The sequence below is a fragment of the Eleutherodactylus coqui genome, chromosome 12 (genome assembly GCF_035609145.1).
Source record: "Eleutherodactylus coqui strain aEleCoq1 chromosome 12, aEleCoq1.hap1, whole genome shotgun sequence".
In the NCBI taxonomy this organism is placed as follows: Eukaryota; Metazoa; Chordata; class Amphibia; order Anura; family Eleutherodactylidae; genus Eleutherodactylus; species Eleutherodactylus coqui.
Genome location: NC_089848.1, coordinates 49,929,731 through 49,953,881, shown reverse-complemented (window position 1 = coordinate 49,953,881; position 24,151 = coordinate 49,929,731). Strand labels below are relative to the sequence as shown.

Genomic DNA, 24,151 nt, shown 5'->3' with positions numbered 1-24,151 from the left:
TCTTATTCACTTATACAGCGAATGTGAAAGACTGAACGATTCTGAATGATTCTTGTTTGAACGAGCCAACGATGTATCTGAAGTCTAAACAAGCGGCACGAGAGCGAACCAGCTAGCGGTGACGTCACTTGCTCGTTTAAAAGATAATTGGTTAATCTAAGAGGACCCTAAAGGCCCATTTAGACAACGATTATCGCTCAAAAGCCATCTTTTGAGCGATAATCGTTGTGTGTAACTGCACTGACATAATGCAGTTTTCGTTACCCCGTCGCTGATCGTTGTCTTTCAGAGTGCTGACAGACAACGATCAGTCTTATCAGGAGTTCACTGCGGGATACAGCTGATACTATTGTTTCAGCTGTATCCTGCTCTCTGAGCACAGGCAAGTATGAAGAACACAGCAGTACAGCTGTGTTCTTCATACTCCACACGGAGTGCACAGCTGTATACCAGCTGTGCACTCTGTGAACATTCTTGGGGTATGAAGAACACAGTGCTCCAGCTGTGTTCTGCACACCCCGCTCGGAGAGCTCAGCTGTAAAACAGCTGAGTGCTCCGAGAAAAAAACAGCTGGATGCAGAGGAGAAGTGGCCCCGCTTGTCTTCTGCATACCCCGATTGGAGCGCTCAGCTGTATAACAGCTGTGCACTCTGTGAACACGGCAAGGGTATACAGAAGACAGTGCTCCAGCTGTCTTCTGTATACCCCGCTTGAAGCACAAAGTGATCGTTCAAAGCTGTCAATCAAACTGCTGTTTGAGCGATCACCTTGCCTTGTAAATGATGCCTTTTGAGCGAGAATTGTTGTGTCTAAACCAGACATAAATGTGCTCATGTTTCAGTTTTCTGCCGAACGACAGTTTTCAGTTCTGCTTCGGAGAGCTGATTACAGCTGATAACATTGTATCAGTTGTTCTCAGACCCTCCAGCAGAACAACTGATAAGCATGCTGTGTCTACTGTCCATGGTGCTGAATTCTCCCCGGGGAACCCGTGGCTGAACAATGAAGCTAATTACAGATCTCAGACCTGCTGCTGAGTTCTGCAACAGCTCCAAGAAGCTTACTTGCATGCAAATGAAGCTGATAAAGTACTAATAGCAGGTAATGCCTATTAGTACTTTATGCAAAATGATCGCTGATCTTTCAATCTTTTGAAAGATCAGTGTGTAAATGAGCCTTAAGTCATTTTTCATTTAGAGATTCCTTTAAGAAAGCCTTGCTGCATAATGTGGTAATTACAAGTCAATATAATACATAAAAGACAAAATCTAAGAAAACAAACCTTTTCGCTCAAACACTGCTATTTGTCTCCTATTATTTAAATACCAAGATTACTTTAGCTTTTATATCAAACATAGTAAACAGTGGTTACAATTTCTCATGTCTGGAAAATCAATGTTAAATTTATTAGCCCGAGCCATTATCATTTTGAGTAGCTTATGGAGACAGAATTACAATACATAACATGGAAAAGTGATGGTATATACTGTACGCAATTTTATGGAAAAATGGTATCTGAGCTATTATAACATTGTAAATGGAGTAGGAATGCCGTGTGGTTCAATATCTGTTTGGCTTTTATGGTGATGTTTAGAAATAATGATACATTCATCTGAATATTTTATTTTGCGGTTCTCAAGATGAGCTGCAGAATGGAGCTTACAGAAGAATACAAATATACTGCAGAAATCAAAATGTCAAACAAGCAGAAGTAAAAAAAAGCCAAATGAAATTCCAAGGAGAAAATGTTCAGTGAAATATTCTGTATAATAAAAAGAAAATAGATACCGGCTGCATGGCCAGCTATTATTAATATCTATTATATTGGTAGTACTTATAATACTGCGTACATAATCAGAATAATAATGGCTCTATTGTAGAAGGGTCCATGTGAAGGCATGGATGAATATCCACACACTCAACATGAATATGAATATTAACTCACTCATGAGGATGTTACTTTAATGGAGAGAATATTCGCAAAACGTTCTCTCATTTGGGCGAAGCCCTGACCCACAATTCCTGAGACTACTGGTGGTGTTACGTCCGCTTCAAGCATGCAATAACTGTAAACCAAAACACCCACTTGGCAGTGTTCACACCACACAACCAGCAACCTCCTGAAGAACAGGGGAAAAAAAAGAGGGAAACACTCCCAAAGGCCCAATGTCCACGGGCAGATTTGATTAGCAAAATCTGCGTGGGTGATCCACAGTTCAAGCTGCCAATGGAGAAACATGGGGCATCCACACTTCATTTAACTCCTGTGGATTTGTTTTTAAATGATTTGTGGCTGCCACGGATGGATAATAAATCGCAGTGTGCTCCATTTTATCACGCAGGTGGCTTCGTTCATCTCTATGGGAGCTTAGGATCCGCAAATACATTTGCGGATGCACTACGGATTTGATGGTTAAAATCAATTAGGGAGGTTGGAAAAAGGCTGGGAGGTGGGGTTGCAGATTTTTTTTCCGTGTGGATGATCCACAGTGCATCCACGTACATCTGTGCAGGAAAAAAAATGCAATCCGTGATCTCCCGCAAGCAATAAAAAAGTCTTTTAATGACGACTCACAGTGAATCTGTGGCGGGTATTTGCATGAAAACAACGAGTGTGCCGTGGACATGAGGCCTAAGGGGAACTAGAGGATGACAACCCCTACCTTCTGGTGGATGACCCGCCCTGATAAGGACACATCCAACCCTCGTGCTTGTGCCCCTCACTAACCCTGATAAATGACAAAGGAGAACCACCATAGGAGTAAACAAAAACCCTCTAAAAATAAATCTCAGCAATAAATCTCTGTACTTATCTGAAGAGCTGCTGGAAGAACCACTGAAACCAGATCCAGAGATGCCCTCTACCAATAGCAGAAGGAGACTGTACTGAATTGACCAGCACAGAACCTAGGCAAGGAGGGAACTAAAAATCCTCCCTAATTGCCCCCAGGTGTACACCAACAGCTGACACACCCACCAGAGTTAAAGATGATAAATGAACAGTCAAACTCAAACTGACACAACAGGTGGCCACAGAGTACAGACCATGTGGAAGGAGAGGTCTGGTGTACAAAGTGCTAGAAACACCAGCAATTGCCGAAATCAAAGGCACGAACACGCAGGCCACACCATTCGCAGTCCTTCTTGAACCAGTTCTGGATAATTCGGGCTTGATGCATCATTGTGCATTATTTTGCTGGAATATCTGATCATTGTGAGGGCACATGAAGTCCACGGAGGGCTGCAAATGGTAACCAAGCAGGGAAACGTAGCAAGTACCAGTGAACGATATGTTTAGATTGACCAATGGATCCAACCAAGGCCACGAGAACACACCCTACACCAGTATGAAACCACCACCGGCCTTGTTCACCACTTGTGTCAATGGCTTCATGGGGACTATACCACACATGAATCCTACCATCAGCCAAAACAATTGGTACCATGACTCATACGCCACATGTTGCCAAGTCTTCTAGGGTCCAGTTACCAACCTAACAAGCCTAGGTGAGACACTTTGTCCAGCGTCATGGTGTTAATAGAGACACTCTGGTCTTCTGCTCCCATATCCTATGGAAGCTAAAGAACACTGCACTGACCTATAGTATATATATGTTGGACCTCTTGCATTGAATGTGGATGGGATTTCTGCTTGAGTCGGATGTATGTTCCCATGAACATTATTAACTAGATGTTACCAGTTATGATTATTAAAAACTCGTGGGCGGCCACTGCGCTGTCCACTGTGGCTGGTAATTCTTTCAATGATATATTCCTGGTACACACTTAATACTGTGTATTGAGGAATGCTATATGTCTACACAACTTTGGAAACGGAATGTCCCATCTGTCTTGCGCCCACTTCATGCCACATTTGAACTCTGTCATGAACACGTTGGACAGAATTCAACCTCACTCACAGGATTACACCTCACAACCTCTACAGGTGTGGGCATTCCCAAGCCGTCGCCTGAGGAAATGCCACTTAATAATCTACTTACAAACTGCTATCCTGTGACTTTTCTCGTGTCAATGTAATTTTATATGCTTGGAGGGCCTGTTTCTTACAGATCTCTAAATCACTTGTTTCCCTTTCCTTCAGTCAAATGATAACAGTCTGTCTGCTGGCAACCACCACTAGGCAATATGCAGTACATTTCTAACCTTTCCCTGGCAGCTGCTGCAGGAAGACTAAGTAAATCTAAGTTTTTGGTGCCCTTCTGTTACAATATGACTAATCACAGCCCCCTTTTTCATAACAATAGAAACATATGTGAAAAATGGTTTTAATTAACGTACATACAATAATAAAATACTCCTATTAATCATACATTTTCACTAATGTTATCTTCATTATTATAATGCATTACACTCTTTGTAAAAAAAAAAAAATCCTGCCCTTAGAAAAAGTTGTCGTTTTGCTGCAAAACTCATCATGCAGTTCCATCTCAGGCACATATGCAAATGATTAGAGTTGTGCCGTGATTACATGAATGGTCTTGCCCTATATAAAGGCTTGCAGAAGCTACTTGTGTGTAGTGACCTCATTTTTCTGCCTGTGCAAAACTTGTTGACCACTAAAAATACCTCTACGGTACACCCAGGTAACAGAGTTTGAGAGGAGGATCGTTACTGGAAAGGGAGAAGCTGGACGGTTGCATCGAGATATTGCCCGACAACTGGGCTGTCCTGACCGGATAGTTAGGAGGTGTTGGGACCAGTAGATGTGTGGGGGCACACAAAGCGACTGGGGTCAGGACACCTGCAACAGACCATGAGTACAGAGGATCATCTGATTGTCGGATAAGTACGAGTAGCACCAACTGTTTTGGTGTCCACCATCCAGAGACAGGTGACACCATCATTATAGGCCCCTGTGTCTGTCAGACCAAATGTCCTTCAGCCAAACACCAGAAAATGGTTCACACAGCACCCATTGCATGTACTACCTTTAACACCCAGCATCACCTCCGTTTGCAGTGGTGTCGTGAACGACAAAACTGGACTGCTATGGAGTGGAACTGGTTTGTCTTCAGCGACGAATCCAGGTTTAGTTTGGGTATGGCTGACAGTCATTTCATTTCTGGAGACTTAAGGGTGAGTGACTCAATTCTGTCTTTGCTGTGGAGCGGCACACTGCCCCTGCTGGTGTGATGGTCTGGGGAGCTATTGCATACGACAGTGGGTCCCCCCTAGAAGTGGTACGAGGGACAATGACAGCTCAGCGATATGTTCAGGACATCCTGCAGCCGCATGTATTCCTCTCATGGCGGCTTCCAAGAGGCGTTTTCCAGCAGAATAATGCTCAGTTGCACACACAAAGGTGTCACAGGAATGTCTTCATAACATTGCCACACTTCCGTAGTCTTCCCGATTATCAGATTTATTAAACTTCAACAGCTTACAAGTTTGCATGCTTTAGAGGCTCAGTTCCAGAAAATTTGGATCCCAATGCTAAAGGATACCATATACAACCTGTATGCTTCCATGCATGCCCGCATCTTGTATCCGAGCTAGAGGCGGTAAAAGAGGCTACTAGAGCCTCCATGCCTGCCAGTATCACATCCTGTATCCAAGCTAGAGGTGGTACAATGGGGTACTAGAGTCTCCATGCTTGCCCGTATCAAATCTTGTATCCAAGCTAGAGGCGGTACAACAGGTTACCAGAGGCTCACTTCCTCCCAGTATCACATCTTGTATCCAAGCTAGAGGTGGTACAACAGGTTACTAGAGCCTCCATTCCTGCCTGTATCGCATCCTGTATCCAAGCTAGAGGTGGTACAACAGGGTACTAGAGCCTCCATGCCCACCTGTCTCACATCTTGTATCCAAGCTAGAGGTGGTACAACAGGGTGCTAGAGCCTCCATGCCCGCCTGTATCACATCTTGTATCCAAGCTAGAGGTGGTACAACAAGGTACTAGAGCTTCTATGCCTGCCTGTATCACATCTTGTAGCCAAGCTAGAGGTGGTACAACAGGTTACTAGAGCCTCCATGCCCGTCCGTATCACATCTTGTATCCAAGCTAGAGGCGGTACAACAGGGTACTAGAGCCTCCATGCCCGCCTGTATCACATCTTGTATCCAAGCTAGAGGTGGTACAACAAGGTACTAGAGTTTCCATGCCCGTCCGTATCACATCTTGTATCCAAGCTAGAGGCGGTACAACAGGGTACTAGAGCCTCCATGCCCGCCTGTATCACATCTTGTATCAAAGCTAGAGGAGGTACAACAAGGTACTAGAGATTCTATGCCTGCCTGTATCGCATCTTGTTTACAAGTTAGAGGTGGCACAACAGGGTACTAGAGCTTTCATGCCAACCAGTATCACATCTTGTATCCAAGCTAGAGGCGGTACAACAGGGTCCTAGAGCTTCCCTTCAAGTGTTCAGTTTTCCATGATACGTGACCATTTTGCTCTGATATTGTATCACTTACTTGTATCAACATTACAATCACACAGAGAAAGTTTCATTCCATTTCGACAACGTCTTCTAGGTGCCTGATTTTGTTTTACAGTGTATTTTGTCATTTACAAGTACAATGAAATTCCTATGGTCTGGCATTGAGAGAACCTTATAGATAACAGGTCATTAGATATTCTAGATTATCTGATGGTCAGAGAAAATGATGTAAAAACCTTTTTGAAGGCAATATTACAATATACTTATGAATCAGAGAAAATATCGGTTTTTCCTTCTTGTGAAATGCCGGATACAGAGTAACAAGCTTCCCAGATAACTGGATGCTGCATTGTTACTATAGTGAAATTGCTTAATAATAACCAACATTTTTTACAGGAAATGAATACAAAGCAAACGGTGGCAAGAAATGAGCACACGATAATAAGGATAAACAGTTATTTACCGGCAATTTTACTTGAAATATAATCCCAAACACAATCACTGGTTCAATTCTCAAAGTAGAAAATGCCAGCGTGATTTTGGAACAAGAGGTCATTAAGCGGCTCGTGTAGGATCAGTCATGAGGAAATGAACGCTGCCAAATAATTCAGATCAAACTGGCGTGCAGACTGTGCGCGGCACCAGCATCCAGATCATTAGGGAAGCGTAACATTAGTTTAAAAAGAGAACAATGCACTTAAAACAAAAGAGACTATTGGAATAAATGTCCTATATACGAGCGTGGAGGAACAGAAGCCAATTATGTCTGCTGGTGGTTTGTGTAGGAAAACACAACAAAATGCATAAACAATGTTTTCTTACTATGGAGTTGGATACCAAGTACTGTGAGCTGGTGCAGAAGACCACATCAATAGGAAGACCACCTCTTAGGCCAAATGCACAAGGGCGTACTTGCACTGTGGGATCCGGAGCGGGCGTCCGCTCCGGATCCCGCAGCACATACTGCGCATAGCATGCTATTGCAAATCGCTTTTCCCTGCCCATGAGCTGAAATGAACTGCGATTTTCCATTCACAGGGGGAAAATCGCAGCATGTTCTATTTTAGTCGTATGGACGGCTTACACTGAACTCAATAGAAGCCATCTGTCCCACAGCCCTTCCGCAATGAGCACTACAGAAGGGTTGCGGGATCCACGTCATCGCCTAGCGATGGCGCGGCACAATCTGTACTGCGCATGTGCCCCGGCCGGCACATCCGCAGTACAGAAGTTGCCTGTACATGAGCACATCAGACAAGTACGCGAGATCTCGCAGCCGGAATCCGACCCATTCGTGTGCATTGCATTTGGCCTTATCCAGACAAGACTTTACTGTGATGGATTTTCAGTTTCCTTATAACCTTGAGAAAAAAAACTAGTGAATGTTTGCTGGCACGATTTAGTCCTCCTGGATACTTTTAGCCTTTAGCCCTTTTCTGTGAATACTTTTCAAAACTGTTGTATTCAACTCCTTCCTGCCGGTATATATAATGTATATGACACTGGCAGGTGGTACTTAACATGAAGCAACATATATATAGGAAGTGGGGATAGCCCAAGTTAAGGAGCCATCGGCAGTAGATATTGGCGGTAACATACAGCCAAATGTGGCAGATAATCATTCACAACCATTCAGTGAATGACATCACTGAATGGCTGTGATTGGTTTATCGAGCGCCGGCTGTGATTGGCTGGCGCTCGATCCAATCACAGCGCTTACTTACACAGCGCTGACGGCGGAGGAATTTAAAGCTGAGCAGAAAGAAGACAGCGGGGAGAATTCTCAAGCAGCTTGCGGCACCGCTGGGGAGACCATTGCGCCCGGGCACAGACGCCGGCTGGTAGGTGAGTATTATGTTTTTTTTTAGCCTAGCCGAGCAATGTTTCAGGCCGAAAGCCCCTTTATCAAGCCAAAGTGGATGAGAACCAGTAGTCCGGGTCACTGTAAGAGTTGCTCTTGTGGCGATTCTAAGTCCTGGTTCTTATTCCCTTTGGCTTGAGAAATGGCTCTGGGTCCACAACACTTCCTCAACCTCTATTGTATGCATCTGAGGATTGTCAATAAATCCCCAAGATTCTTTTGCATCATTTTGAAAGTGTGTGTTGTCTGTTTCTGTATTTTGTTATATTGGGGGGTCTGTGTGAGTGTGAACCCCGGATTTGCACAACTCAAGGAGTGCTACCATTTGTGTTGGAATCTATCAAAAACCAACACAACAGATCTTTTCTCTATTTCTCCACTTTCCAAGCTGCCATCAATCCACTTCTATCACACAGCACATAACACACCGTATGGAAAAAAGACATTCAAAGTTCCAATCAAAATAATGTATTTTTATTTGCATCTTCCCCCTGTGCAAAACATGTTCAGATACCATCAATCTGCAGCAAAGCTGTTTTATACATTATCACACCAGGCAAAGATTAAGATAAAGGAAGTCTTTACATTTAGATATAAAAGATATAGTATTCAATTTATAGAGCATTTCATTATGCAAAGCATCTCAAAACAAGCGCAGCTCGTCTGATAATACAGTCACTCGCAAGCCTTCAGAAGTTCTCCCTTGCGATTCGTGCGGTCCACATTATCTTCTTCCATATATGTTAAGCAGCTTTAAGTTAACCAACTATTTCAGTTGGGAGAAAACTCAGTAACATTGAGTCTTGGAAAGGTGAAAGCCATCATCGCTGTATTGTTAAAAGGTTCTTGACTCCCACTGGGAATGAGTAGTATCTAGAAAAAACAGATATGATAACAACAAAATATAATTAAGTGTCTTTGTAAACAGGATAAGCCCTGCGCTCAATAGTCAGGCTCCTCTCGAATGGCACAACTACGTTTGCAATGACCTCTGTCAGATGTAAGCAATCTACTTGGGCTGATTGATTGATAATAGAGAGAGCTATATGTTACTAAATGTAGCCACCGTCAGCTTTGTTTCCACGCTACAAGATGTGAGCTCTATAGCAGGTCGGGGAACAGAAAGCTGAGGAAAAGTTATTCTTTCTTGTTATCCTCTGTAACAAACACATTTATAGTTGATGCCTGCAGTAATTGTACTTGTTTGATAAAGTCTGTAATATTATCATTGCCATCTTTCTAATTACAGTAAAATGATATACGTTAATTCAGCCTTTACCAACCAGTATTTTGGCCCTAAATGACCCAAAACTTTTAAAGAATTTTTGTGCCTTTTTGTGGTTTAACATCATAAACTGGGGATGGGGATGGGGGGGAGGGGTGGAAGCTATTAAAATAATGTGGGTGTCCTTTGGTTTTTTTCATACCTTCATTATTGTATTTTTTATTTTAGTAGTATGACTTTTTAATTCTTACTTTATGCAGTTATTTTTTATATTTGCAAATTCGCAAATATAAAAATAGCGCATTAGAATGGATAACTGTTTAAAAATATTTTTAGTCTTGGGTGACTATGGCGGCTATGGGGATGGTTTGTGTTAAAGTGCGTGGTATATGTAATTTTTTTTCTTTATTTGTATTTTTTTCTTTTTTCAACTGGTATGTCCCAAAGAGGTCATAAAATACCTGCATACACTTTATATATATCTATCTATATATATATATACATTTTTTCCATATTATTTTGCAGTTTTCCATTGTAATTAGGACATCCATACAATACAGCTCCTTTGTGGTTACTGGCTGAACTAATTTAAGTTAGTTAAGACCCAGCAGCTCTTTCATGCTGGCACTCAATGTTGCATGATTGACAGGTCCAATAGAGACAAATGACAATGCCTCTGTCTCTATTCTCTATACTCATTGAGTGCTATTTAGGCTGCTCCTAAACCCTTTTTGTAACCTGCTCCCACTAGATTGAAGACCCAAACTCATGCAATACATTTTCAATAGCGCGGGTTTAAAGCCCAGAAGCACACAATGTAGTTTTCGCATGTGGTCCATAACAAGCTAATGCTAGTGTACCTATTTATTTCCCTTGTCTTTTCCTTGTCCTTATTGCATGGAGCACAACTACTTGAATAGAAACGATCCTTCACAATGCTAAATGTTTTTATAATATAGAAGAGGTGTGTACCATAGGTCCCGCCTTGTCACATATTTTTGGGATACAATTGTTAACATTTAAAGGAAAAGAAAAGGAATCCAAATGAACAGAGGAATTCTTGATGAAAAATGAACAATAAGAGTGGCTTTACGTCTGCACCTAGGCAAAAGGAAAGGAGAATTCCCACAGCCAACCAGCGCAGTGTCTGGATGGTACCAAACAGCGCCGGACAGACTCCATTGGCTATAATAGGATCCGCCTGCTTTCCACCCAGCTGCCTAACCTTTGGACAGAAGAAATAGTGTTGTATGCAGCACCCTTTCTTCCGGTGTTGTTAGCTGGATCTGTGTAGGAAGCTCCGGCTGGAGGTTCTGACACAGATGTGAAACTGGCCTAAAAGAATTCAGTCATGTCTGAGATAAGCATAGATCTATCTTAAGAGAGAAATAAAAAGTAAACAACATAAGGGCTAACTAGATGGACCCTGCAAGCGTTTTCTCGCATTATTTTTCTCGGTTTCTAGCCTCAGAAAACTACCCATTATTTAAATCAACTTTTTTTGCTAAATATATTTTTCTTATGAATGCTAGTGGCATTTTTTAAAGAATTTTCCATCTCACTATCTATTAAAATAATCTGAAATATTGCAATTCCTACTGGTCACTGAACTTTGATAACTGGCACTTCCTGTTTTGTAGAGCTCACTTCTCACTAGTAGTGACCTCCTTATCATCACAGGCAGATTACAATGAAAGGTAAGACATTTATTATACAGTAAAGCAGGAGGTGAACTATGAAAAGGGAAGCTAAGAAGGCAGAAGAAGTGTTTATATAACACAGGGAAATGTGAACTAGTGTAGGAGAAAAAGCTTTTATATTTACATACGATGTACTAATTATACATAATGTCAGAACAAATAGCACATTATTCCTCACAACACAATATAGAAAATATCTACTTGACCCACACCCTCCCCCCCCCCCCCCCGCCCCCCCCCCCCCCCGCCCCTCAGGGGCAAAGAAGAAAAAAACTATTTATAAAAATAAACAACTTTATCATCTTTTCCCAAGAGGCACAAATAGTCAAACAGGATCATTTCTTCAACCAGCCCATGGATATTCCGTAGGCTCTTTCGGCTCGCGTTACGTTATTCATCTGATGCTCCCGGAGGTTCAATGCTGGGGGGCGCTTACAGATTTCTAACTTATCTTTATTGTTTTTTAGGCCATCAATTAAATGTTTTTTATATAACCCTTTTATGTCTTTTTTTGACAACTGAAGATATATTTCATAGGCTCCCATGATACTTTTACTTTAAATATTGATTGTATGCTATGGAAAATATATCTAAAGAATTGTAGATCTGAGTCTAACTTTCCCCTTTCTCCTCTTTTTTCCCATATATTTGGTTTATGCACTCTTTATGACTCATGTCATACAAACAATGGTGGATACTAGAGCTATAGTGGTCCTATATGATGAGCTGCACCAATATTCCATTATAAGTAATGTCCAATGACTGCAGCTATCATAATTCCAGTTAATTCCGCAATAGCAGGTTGGATGCCACGCACAAGTGTGAGCAGCACAGCATATCCGGATGAAGGACTGCTCCCAGGTGGCAGCCCTCAAGGCTACAACTAGCACGTAAGATCAGCATATGCATTGGAAAACAGATATTTGATCTATTTGGATCTTAAAGGAGTTTCTCCACTATTCCAAATGATGGGATATCTATAAGATATGCCACAACTTGCTGACTGATGAGAATTCAATTGCAAGAACCCCCGCGGTGTATATTATGAAGGAGTCAAAGCCTCAACAAAGTGTGAATTTGCAACTAAAATATTTTCCTTCTGAAATTTGGCATGTTTAAAGAAGTACTCCAGCATATACCCATTTTTCCATCACTGCATCCCTCATCTGACTGTCTGTCACACTCTGGTTCTCTCCTATATATTTTGTACACACTTCCTTGAAGTCAAGTATTCGGTTTGATTCTGTATAAACCAGACATCATCTTGAGTTTTAGATTTCCCCTGCTTTCTCTTCCTTTTTGCTGTGCTAGCAATTCCATGATGCATCAGCATAGAATTACATAACTAACTAGAGCCAGTACCATCTCTGCCTGCTGGAGGACAGTTTAATTACAATTAACCTCTACATTCTACTAAATAAGCTAAATACCCTAAGCATGGAGGATGAAATGTCATCCTCTTCATTCTAACGGCGTGACAGGAGCCTCTAATCATCACCAGTAATGTAATAGGTATTTCTGCCCCCCCCCCCTCCTTTCCCTTCATGTGTGGTACACTCCATGCAATTTGATTGTCCAGGAATTTCTGATGACTGACTGAGTTCTGGTGACCCCCTTGACAGAACACAAAGGATTAGTTGTATAATGAATGAGTGTGCATTTAAGCCACATGTGATAGGCTCAAGTAAGGAATGTGCAAAAAGTACTGTGACGTTTTACTTGGACAGACCAAATAAAGCCAGTACTAGGGGGTGCTGATAAGTCTTTGGCTTTGCGTTCTTTTTTTGTTTCTATGGTAACGAATGTTACATCACATGAAAGTCTTATGTGTCTAATATATGTTTTCAAAAGTTTGTAGCTTATGGCAAGAGTGATCTAGGCACGCGGGAAAACAAAATGGCGGAGTCTATGGCGATATTCACAGTAAATGAGAGCAGAGGAGTGATAAAATTCTTGATTCTGCAAGGAAAGTCCGCAAAGGGTATTCATGGTGATATGCTGCAGACATTAGGGGATCAATGCCCTTCATATTCTACAGTTAAGAACTGGGTTGCCAAATTTAAAACGGGCCACTTCAGCACCAATGATGAGGGAAATCCTGGATGACTTGCAAGAGGTTGTTGTTCCAGAGATCGTCGATGCGAATCAGCCAATTTCAGCTAAAGGAATAGCAGACATCATGGGGATTTCTCGTGAATGTATTTGTGTCATTATCCATGAACATTTGAACATGAAGAAGCCATCTGCAAAGTGGGTCCCCAAATGTTTGACAACAGATCAGAAAAGCACGCGAGTGAAAACTTCCCGGTCCATTTGTCAGCGTTTCCGGACTGATAAGAACTTTCTGGATCGATTGGTCACTATGGATGAGACCTGGATTTATTTGTATGACCCTGAAACCAAAGAGCAGTCAAAAGAGTGGAGGCACAGTGGTTCTCCTCGCCCAAAGAAGTTCAGCCACTAAGGTGATGGCATCTGTGTTCTGGGATAAGGCAGGCGTGCTGCTAGTCGACTACCTTCAAAATGGTTCAACCATCAATGCAAGGTATTACATTGAACTTTTGGACCAATTGAAGGCAGCTCTGAAGGCCAAAAGGTGCTGCAAGCTGTCCAAAGGAATCTTATTCCTGCAAGACAACGCCTCCACTCACACTGCACAAACAACCACAGCAAAACTGGTGCAGCTAGGCTTCCAGCTGGTTGACCACCCACCTTATTCACCAGATCTAGCTTCCTCCGACTATCATCTGTTTCCAAACCTGAATAAACACCTCAAGGGTACCAAATGTCACACCATTTCTGATGCCATGGCTGCTACGGATGACTGGTTTGAGGCACAACCAAAATCCTTCTCTTTGCAAGGCTTACAGAACTTGGAATACCGGTGTAAGAAGTGTGCTGACATCAGTGGGGAGTATGTGGAATAAATGTAAAGTTTCATCTTCCTATCTCGTTTCTTTGTAGGTAAAGCCAAAGACTTATCAGCAGCCCCTCATATTACACCATTCAAATCGGCACATAGGAGGGTATAATATGTGCAATTTTGACAATGTGGATGTTGTACTGTGGTTATGGTGAAGTCTCAAGAGTCTGAAATAATTTTATAACTGCCTCCGTTGAATTTCATGCTAGTGGTAGATTAATGTGTGCCACAAATGACCTGAAATGTAACAATTACATACATGTTTAATAATGGAGGGAGTAACAATACTATAGCACAGGGAAAATTATTGTGCAGTAACAGAAAACAAGGTCATAACATGATCATGACTTGCCTGCCTCTCTTCCTAGATTCATCGGTCATGTAAAACAGCTTGCCGTGCAAAAAGAGAAGATACTTCATGGCAGTTGAATGAGTGACACAACTGGTTGTTGCAAACTACTTGTGGCTGCTGTGCCAGGGTGGAGACCAATGATGTACAGAATCCAAACCTGGACTTTCAACAATCCAAAATTTCTGGAAATCCACTAGCTTTGTGGTCCCAAGCATGCTTAGTTATCAGAATTATACTGTTCCAATGATGATGAAGAAAATGTTTGGCCTATCCAAGGTGAACTCAGCAATGAGTTTCTAGCATCATTACTCTATATTACTAATATACATTGTAGATGTGTATGAATACATTGTATACCTTTCAAAACAAATTACTTTTTGTAATTTCTTACCTGTTTGAAGTTAAATTATAGTAGCCACTGTCTTCTAAAATCTCCTCAAGCATTGTCTATAAGATAAGAGAAGCATGCATTTAGAATATCTGTTAAACATGGCCTCATACACTCAACCATGAAGTAAAATAATGCCATACCTGTAGTTGCTCGTAGGTTATTCCACCATCATATTCAAAGGTGCCAGCATTTCCTATTATCATGGAAATAAACATGTTACACAATATAACACTCATTTTAATTGTACAATATCTGTGTAGCGCCATCAATTCAATATTGGCAATAGAAATGTTTTCCAAGACCAGTACGGGTTTTGGGAAAAACCAGTCCAAGTTACAAGACACCAAAAACCAAAAACTTTACAGATATATTAAGGATCCTTTTACACGGGACGTTCATTCATAGCAAACAGACAGTCGTTCATAGATGAATGTCTGCCTGTCTACACGGGCTGATCGTCATTTGATTTATATGCCTGCAAAAACTGAACGACGAATGATAAGTGAATGAATTATCATTTGCTGTTCAGTTGCTGGCAGTATTTACACTTAACAACTATCATTCAGATTCCCATGATCCATCGAGAACCCGAATGATGATTGTTATATGTAGAAGGGTTCTTACAGTCTTGGAAAAGATTTTTTCCAATGTTGCTGCATGCTTCTTCCCCACTGCTGGTCCTTGAGGCTGTGATATCACTCCGTTAGTGGATGTCACTTAACGATAATAGCCAAATATGGAAAGCCTCATGGACCCAAGTTAGCACCCCAGATTTTTTTTCTGGGGTTATGGGGTGAAAATTTATCACAATATCAGTGCCTCCTGCTTGAAGTATCTAGTTCTGCAGCTCATCACCTTCAGGTTGTATGCTCTACATTTTTCCTCTAGGTTCAAGATCACATGACCAGCACTCTCACAACACTTCGTGTCCTGCAGTTAATAGGGCAGATTTATGACAACTGCCTAAAAGAATAACTGTTTTTCCTGCCCATAGCAGCCAATCACAGCACAGTTTTCATTTTGTCTTATGCTCTTGAAAACCTAAAGCTGCTGTGCTGTAATTGGCTGCTATAAGCCAGAAAGACAGTCTTTCTTTTAGACAGTACCATAAACCTGCTCCATTAACTGCAGGACACAGCATATTGTCACAGTGTTCTTCACATAGGCTGGGGGCGACAAGAAAAGGGTATAATACACAGCCTTGAGGAGACGGGCTACAGAACTGGATCCCCTCATAATTTTAAAAAATGCTTCTTTAAAGGGGTACTGTCATTAAAAAACTTTTCTATACTTACCTATTCCTCCCCAGGCAGCCTTCTTACTGCATGTTCACCTAACCGATCTTCCCCAGGCTCCTCCAGTCTCCCGTGTCACCTTATCTCCAGCCGGCCGGATCCTCTTCTTCCTGTGACAAAGCATCCATTGCCGGTATTCTGCTTCCTGCAGGTCAGTGTACCCAGTCACTAGTGATGTAGCGTTCACTGCCTAGCAGGGAACACCAAATCCTTGGCAGCCTGCTTATACAGGCGTGGGGTCTCGCTGTTATGCATACTATACGAACACTAGCAGCGAGACACACGCCTGCACACTAAAGCAAGCTGACGAGGATTCAGCATTCCCTGCAAGGCAGTAGACGCTACATCACTAGTGACCGGGTACACTGACCTGCAGGAAGCAGAATGCCGGCAATGTACGCTACATAATAGGAAGAAGAGGATCCGTCCAGCTGGAGGTGAGGTGACCCAGGGGACTGGAGGAGCCAGGAAAAGATCGGTGAGATGAAGATCTGGTAAGAAGAGTGCCTGGGGAGGACTAGGCAAGTATAGATTTTTTTTTATGACAGAACCCCTTTAAAGAAAGTCTTAAAAAGATATAATGTCTTTGACTAGAGGAACAGCAGTGGGGCAAAAAGCCATCTGCTGGAAAGAGTCTCTTTGAAAACTGTGAGCATATTGATAATATTTAGGCTTTAGGTAAAATGGTTTTCAATCATATGCGAATGACAACAAAGATTCAAATCCCACTAACCACGGACAAGTAAAACTAAGTATAAAAAGCAGGACTTGTCAACAAAATTGTAAATAGAAAAAGAAGCAAATGCTACTAAAATATCCCATGTTTGCAATTACTAAAATATTCTCTTTTAAGTCTCCCGGAAAACATCGCTAGCTCAAATTGTATTCAAGTACTAACAAGACAAGCAGCATATACAGCCAGCTGTCATATTTGTACTTCTAATAGAAGTTGCATTGAGTTGGATTATTTGGCCTTGTAATGGGAACACAAATAGGCTGTGAAGGCAAGAACAGCAGATCAAAGCAGTAGTGATTGTGTGCATGCACACACACCTCCCCGGCAGAGCTTTCTTTGAAAACCAATGCTTTATGCCATAATTTATGATTTCCATTTTCATTGTGCCTCTTTTATATAACGCCACTTTGATCTGTACTCAGCTTTGATTATGACAAATCTGCAAATAAAATTTTATATGAGCACTAATATCTTTCTATCAAATATTTTATCCATATTTTGTCTTAAACATAAGTTAGATTATTTGATACTATGAGTCCCAGTCCCCGATTCTAGCTGTGTGTATGTTCTCTTATCTAAGAGGCATTCCTAAATTCAACTAACAGGTAGGAATATTTCCTTGATTTGTTAACCTTGAGGGTAATTTAATAACAATAATCCAATCATCAAGAGACCAGGAACCTCATAAAAGCTCAATCTGTTTGAAATGGAGGGAAGTAAAAGTTCAAGATGTTATTTTATGGTTTCCTTAAGCAAACCTGTCCTGTCATCAGATATCAGTGACTTTCCATATGGCTGTAGCAATCCATGGCAGTCATCGGCAAAGAATTCTATAATCTCAGGAGACCCCTGCACAACCTAAAAAAAAACATAAAATGATTCAAATACCAATAAAATAGTTTTGTATCCCGACTGAATAGGGAATTAATGCATTATAGATTTTCTATAAATCTTGATATAGGCTAATATGAATTCTAACCGCAATGCTGTAAAAAGAACTTCACTTCTGTGTAGTATTAAAGGGGTTTATCATCCAAAAAGAGAAATTGGTCATATATTAGTAAATAAAAAGTCACTTTGAATTCAATGGTTATTTTGTCAGCATTTTTAATCTACAGCAAAAGTTACAATTATACAAACAGTATATTATAAGCTTATTTAATGACTAGAGATGAGCGAGCATACTCGCTAAGGACAATTGCTCGATCGCGTATTGTCCTTAGCAACTATCTCCCCGCTCGGAAGAAAAGGTTCGGCTGCCGATGCAGGTGACAGGTGAGTTGCGGCCATGAGCAGGGGGGAGCGGGGGGGGGGGGGGGGGGGGGAGAGGGAGATCTCCCCTCCTTTCCTCCCCGCTCTCCCCCGCCGCCGGCAGCTGAATCTTTGCTCCCGAGTGGGCAGGTACTCGCTAATGGCAATGCTCGATCAAGTAATTGCCCTTTGCAAATATGCTCGCTCATCTCTATTAAAGACCACTTATATGGCAGCACTTATGTCGCCACTTTGATAAAATTGTCTGCCACAGCTACAATTAAAAAAATGTTGATATCAATATAAGTGAAATGAGTTAATTATCAAACTTTGTTTATCAATCTAACTTCTGATTTATAATAATTGGCAAATGTTAAGCTTTTGGTGGAAATCCATTTAAAGTGAACCTAATGCAGGGTGATTCAAAAAGAATGGTGCACAAGTAAAGCTGATTTGTTCTTACATGACCTACAACAGCCAGAATGACATGAATAGATGGAAGCACTGGCGTAACTATAGAGGATGCAGGGGATGTGGTTGCACCCGGGCCCAGGAGCCTTAGGGGGCCCATAAGGCCTCTCTTCTCCATATAGGGAGCCCAGTACTATGAATAAAGCATTATAGTTGGGGGCCTTGTTACAGGTTTTGCATTGGGGCCCAGGAGCTTGAAGTTACGCCTCTGGATGGAAGAATGCTTCAAGTTGCGAAAGCCCCTTATAGATGTTCGATGCGGGCATCGTTGGTGATACCAGATGGCCTAAAATGACATATCTCCGCTGCAGTGATATAAGAACTCTAAGTTTTCAATGCACCTTACAGATGTTCTATGTGGGCACCGCTGGTGACACAACAGATGCCAAGTCGGTAGTCAAGTTCTGCCCATACACATCCCAGCATATTCTCTTACTGATTTCACTGCAGCAGAGATGCGTCATTTTAGGCCATGTAGTATGGCCAACGGTGCCCGCATCAAACATCTGTAGGGGACACTAACAAGTTAAAGCATTCTTCTATCTATTCATGTCATTCTGGCTGTTGTATATCAATTCATGCATGAAGAAATCAGCGTTACTTTTGCACCATTCTTTTTGAATCACCCTCTACTGAATAGACATTAGATCAAGTCAAGTCAGGGGTTCAACGAAGGTTCAGGCTCTCAAAGTCATGTTGTAAAGTGCCTCCATATTATGCCTATCTGTTGTAAAATAAGAACTTGAGGGAATGTCACAGCATCTTGTCAATGCTGGATAGCAAATATCAAGTTGGTAGTCCAGTTAGATCGGATGCATCTTGGCATATCTACTGTTATTGAATCCACTGCAAAGAAGGTGTGGTGTTTTAGATCATCTAGTGTCACCAATGGTCCACATCATAAGGTACACTAAAACTTGAAGTGTGCTCCCATAATTTCATGTTAATTCATATTTGAATAAATCAGCTTTACTTTTGCACCACTCTTTTTGAATCACCCTGTATAAGGGAAAGTACCTGTAAAACTATGCAGATTTGAGAGCCTTTCTTTAAACTGCGCCTCTCCAATAGGCTAATGATCTAATTCGAGGTGACTGCAAGCTAAGACAACGAGCATGTGAATACTCGTATCTCACCGAAAAGGATAGTTCTTCTGGTGCTAAAAGTCCCTGTTCACAATACAGATGCAAGTTCAGGTGCAGCCCGGCCATTAGTGTGATCTGCATATGTCTACTGCGGATGTCCATGACCTGTACAGGCTCCCTTAAAGGGGTTGTCCCGCGCCGAAACGTTTTTTTTTTTAATTCAATAGGCCCCCCGTTCGGCGCGAGACAAACCCAATGCATGTGTTTAAAAAAACAAACGTTTAGTACTTACCCGAATCCCCGTGCTGCGGCGACTTCTTCCTTACCTTAGCAAGATGGCCGCCGGGATCTTCACCCACGATGCACCGCGGGTCTTCTCCCATGGTGCACCGTGGGCTCTGTGCGGTCCATTGCCGATTCCAGCCTCCTGATTGGCTGGAATCGGCACACGTGATGGGGCGGAGCTACGAGGACCAGCTCTCCGGCACGAGCGGCCCCATTCACCAGGGAGAAGACCGGACTGCGCAAGCGCGTCTAATCGGGCGATTAAACGCTGAAATTAGACGGCACCATGGAGACGAGGACGCTAGCAACGGAACAGGTAAGTGAATAACTTCTGTATGGCTCATAATTAATGCACGATGTACATTACAAAGTGCATTAATATGGCCATACAGAAGTGTATAACGCCACTTGCTTTCGCGGGACAACCCCTTTAAGTGGCAAGTCAAGAAATAGTCATCCGACTATTAGGGATACTCATGCAGCTATTTATGCACCTGCTCAATAACAGCAGTACATCATTAACTTTCAAGGTTAGTTTAGAACATAAATCAATGGAAATAATCATTAAAAGGTGATTGAGAGGAGAACAATTAAATCACTAAAGTTGAGCTTGTAGTGGGTACAACTGCAGCCACTAAACAGTCCCAATGCATATGCTAGTTCATCTCCTTTTGTGTGCCCTCTCAGTCAGTCTTTTCGCTCCTACGCTATTTTCCCAGAGCCCTAGACACAGACTAATTTACAGAGATCTGTCCTGGTGACATATTCCCAATGAATAATGGGTTTGTGCTAATGTGGCATTAGTTTGCATGGTGGCACATTTACCACTTCTGCCTACAAGGACAACCAGTCATTTGTGTACATTAACAGATAAGTAGCAAATCACAAAAAAATGTAAATCAGCTAATGATTCACTGACTGATAAACCATTTTAGTGTTCTTGGGGGTCTTTGTATTTTAATATGCCACTGTAATTATATGCAATATATTATCAAAACTTTGAGACTTTGTTAGGAAAACGCAATTAAACTATGCATGTATATCATTTTTAGAATGGTTCCATGCCATTTTTTGGGAGCAAAAGAAAAAATTTTTAATATGTTCTAAATCAGAATCCTTTCTTCATCTTACAAAGTTAAACAAGATAGAAAAAAATATATTGAGCGGCTACTTGAAACAGTAACAGGAAGCCATCATTAATAATGAAGGTGTTGCTGACTTTGCTAATGGAGTGACTAATGGTGTCAAATTGATTGAGCGTGTTCTTCATAGGACAACCGGATGATATTAATTATGGAAGCTGAATATTTAGCACTACATGGCACAGAGGATGCTGATGTGAGTAAATACTACTGGAATAGTATTACCGGGTCACAAGTTTTGTAGTTGATAAGTTTGGAAATTTCTATTTTGTTATTTAGTTTCTCAGAGTGACAGACGTCTTGGTGTGATGAACAGAAATTAAAATGTACTAACCTAAACAGATTACCGAATATATAACTATTCACTTCTACTACTATGGCTAAACTAAATCATCCTGGTAAGAGCAAGCTGGTTTTAGACGTTGCTTGATTAACCATATTAAAATCCCCTCTGGGCAGTTAGAGGAGATGTCGTAGTATGGCATAAAATGGTTGCTGTCAGTGCGTGGTGATGGAACCCAACACTACACTGTCCAGAAAAGTTGTAAGGCTCTGTTCACACCTCTGTTCAGAAGTTCTGTTTAATTTTCCTTATAGATGCAGGAATAAAAATAGAATAGCATACATTACTATTTATTTTGGCAAAAGAACAGACACCATGATGGAAACCCAATAAAATCCAATATAGTCACTGGGGTTCGTTGGGTGCTGTTGGTATCTGTCATATGATGGATCGAACATGCTGTTATTTTTGCTTATCTGTTTCTAAAATGGAACAGAAACATGGATTTTTTGTCGGAGGTGTGAATGGAACTTAAGTCAAGTAATTGTAGCATAAACTCATCTCTAAGTTCCATCTATTGATGAACAATAAGATCACCTCAGTTAACTTTGTGATAAGACTTTTGAAAAATGCCAGTCATAAAATGGATTCATTGAAACGTGTAACTGACTGTATAGCCCTCAGTCGACAGTAAAGTCAATCATTTAAACATGTAAAGAATGAATATGCACAATTCTAAGTCTGCCTAGAGCAAGTTGCCTTTAAATACTGCCTGATCATGCAAAAATAACTAGAACAATACGGTTCCTTTATTTCCTTGTAAATCATATCTAATGACTACTGTTTTCCAATAGCTGTTTATTTCAATCCCATTAAAGTGTGACCTGCTATGTGAAAATCACTTGCAGGTTCTCTTATTTATAGAAATCTGCATTTCAAAGATAAGACATATTAAAGGGGTTGTCTCGTGAAATCAAGTGGGGTTATACACTTCTGTATGGCCATATTAATGCACTTTGTAATGTACATCGTGCATTAAATATGAGCCATACAGAAGTTATTCACTTACCTGCTCCGTTGCTAGCGTCCCCGTCGCCATGGATCTGTCTAAATTCGCTGTCTTCTGGTGTTTTTAGGCGCGCTTCCGCAGTTTGGTCTTCTCCCTGGTGAATGGGGCCGCTCGTGCCGGAGAGCTGGTCCTCGTAGCTCCGCCCCGTCACGTGTGCCGATTCCAGCCAATCAGGGACCGCACAGAGCCCACGGTGCACCATGGGAGAAGACCCGCGGTGCATCGTGAGTGAAGATCCCGGCGGCCATCTTGGTAAAGGAAGAAAGAAGTCGCCGCAGCGCGGGGATTCGGGTAAGTAATAAACTTTTTTTTTTTTAACCCATCCCTTGGGTTTGTCTCGCGCCGAACGGGGGGCCTATTGAATAAAAAAAAAACCCGTTTCGGCGTGAGACAACCCCCTTTAAGTAATCTATGATGTGCTACATGTGCACATTTACAATTCATTCAGATATGTGTCTAGGTCAGGGTTGAACAACCTTTTTAGTTGTGAGGGCCATATTCCCATGTTTTACCTTAAAGGTGATTGTTCTCAGTAAGAAAAACCAAGTAATCCAGTAGATATGATACTTTTTAATGGTCAACAAAAATACATGATGTTATGGCGAGCTTTCAAACCTACTTGGGGTTCTTCCTCAGGTTTATGGAATAGATCTGAAGACTTATATATATATATATATATATACACACACACATACATATAAAAAGGCACAGACATGGTGTGATTAATTTGCACTTAAAACAATACCAGAACAGGATGAGTAGCGGAGTAAATACATAATTAGTCCACTGATAAGTGATGTGAAAGTTTTTTTGTCCCTAAATCGGTGTTAAGGGGGCACCAGGCCAGCGTGTAATCTGTGCTATAGATTTCTCATCATCTCCAGTCACGCATGAACCCTCTTGAAATATTTAGGCCTGTGTTGAAAGTGTCAAGGATGGTCATAAACTCGTACTCCCAAATTATTCTATGACTCTGAGACATTAGAAGGTGTCATATGTACAAGATTATGTGGTTTCTCTTGCTGAGAACAATCACATTTTGCTCTACTGGTGAACACCGTACCAAACTTTTGTCTTTTTAGGGTCGCAATGATATTGCAGTCACAGTAATATATTATTTAATAGCACCAATTCGGGGTGCATATATTCATGTGTTCAGCTTTTCAAAAATGTTTTAGGAGGGAAAAATGCATAAAATATGAATATAGTCTTATCCACTCAAACAATCACAAATAAAAGGAGATGTAAACAACAGGATTGTATGGAAGACAAATACTAGTGAATACACAGGCCATGAGCATATGGGATACCAGTAACAGAGCCCTCTAGTGTGCAGATAACTACATATATAGATAACTACTATATATATATATATATATATATATATATAGGGCAAAGACCGCTAATTCATACAGCGAACAGATAACTGAGTTCTACAACATGTAAATTAAATAGCCAGACAAGGTGACAAAAAAGCCATAAGGGGTCTGAAAAAGAGCCAAACGTAACCACACAGGTCATAACATTAATTAACCCTTTCATAACCAAAGGTTATTGATGCTCCCGTGCCCAGGCCACATTCCACTGTTCTGTTATTCCTATTTTTAAAAAAAATTATTTATTTTTAGGCTGACATCTCTACATGAGCGCTTTTTTTGCAGGACAAGTTCAATTTTTC

The 24,151-nt window shown here is 41.3% G+C and overlaps 1 protein-coding gene across 4 annotated transcripts in view; it reads right to left on the bottom strand.

Moving 5' to 3' along the window:
* Nucleotides 1-8,717: 8,717 nt before the first annotated feature.
* NEK10 (NIMA related kinase 10) overlaps nt 8,718-24,151 on the bottom strand; it is a 202,440-nt gene continuing 187,006 nt past the window's right edge. For 3 of the 4 annotated variants that reach the window (XM_066584730.1, XM_066584733.1, XM_066584732.1), the window contains 4 exons: nt 17,646-17,745; nt 14,997-15,049; nt 14,857-14,912; nt 8,718-9,138 (listed from right to left, as the gene is read on the bottom strand). In XM_066584730.1, coding sequence (XP_066440827.1) covers nt 9,087-9,138; nt 14,857-14,912; nt 14,997-15,049; nt 17,646-17,745 — 261 coding nt within the window. In that variant the 3' untranslated portion in view covers nt 8,718-9,086. Of the gene's footprint in view, nt 9,139-14,856; nt 14,913-14,996; nt 15,051-17,645; nt 17,746-24,151 lie in introns of all 4 variants that reach the window. The other variant, XM_066584731.1, reaches the window with a different exon arrangement.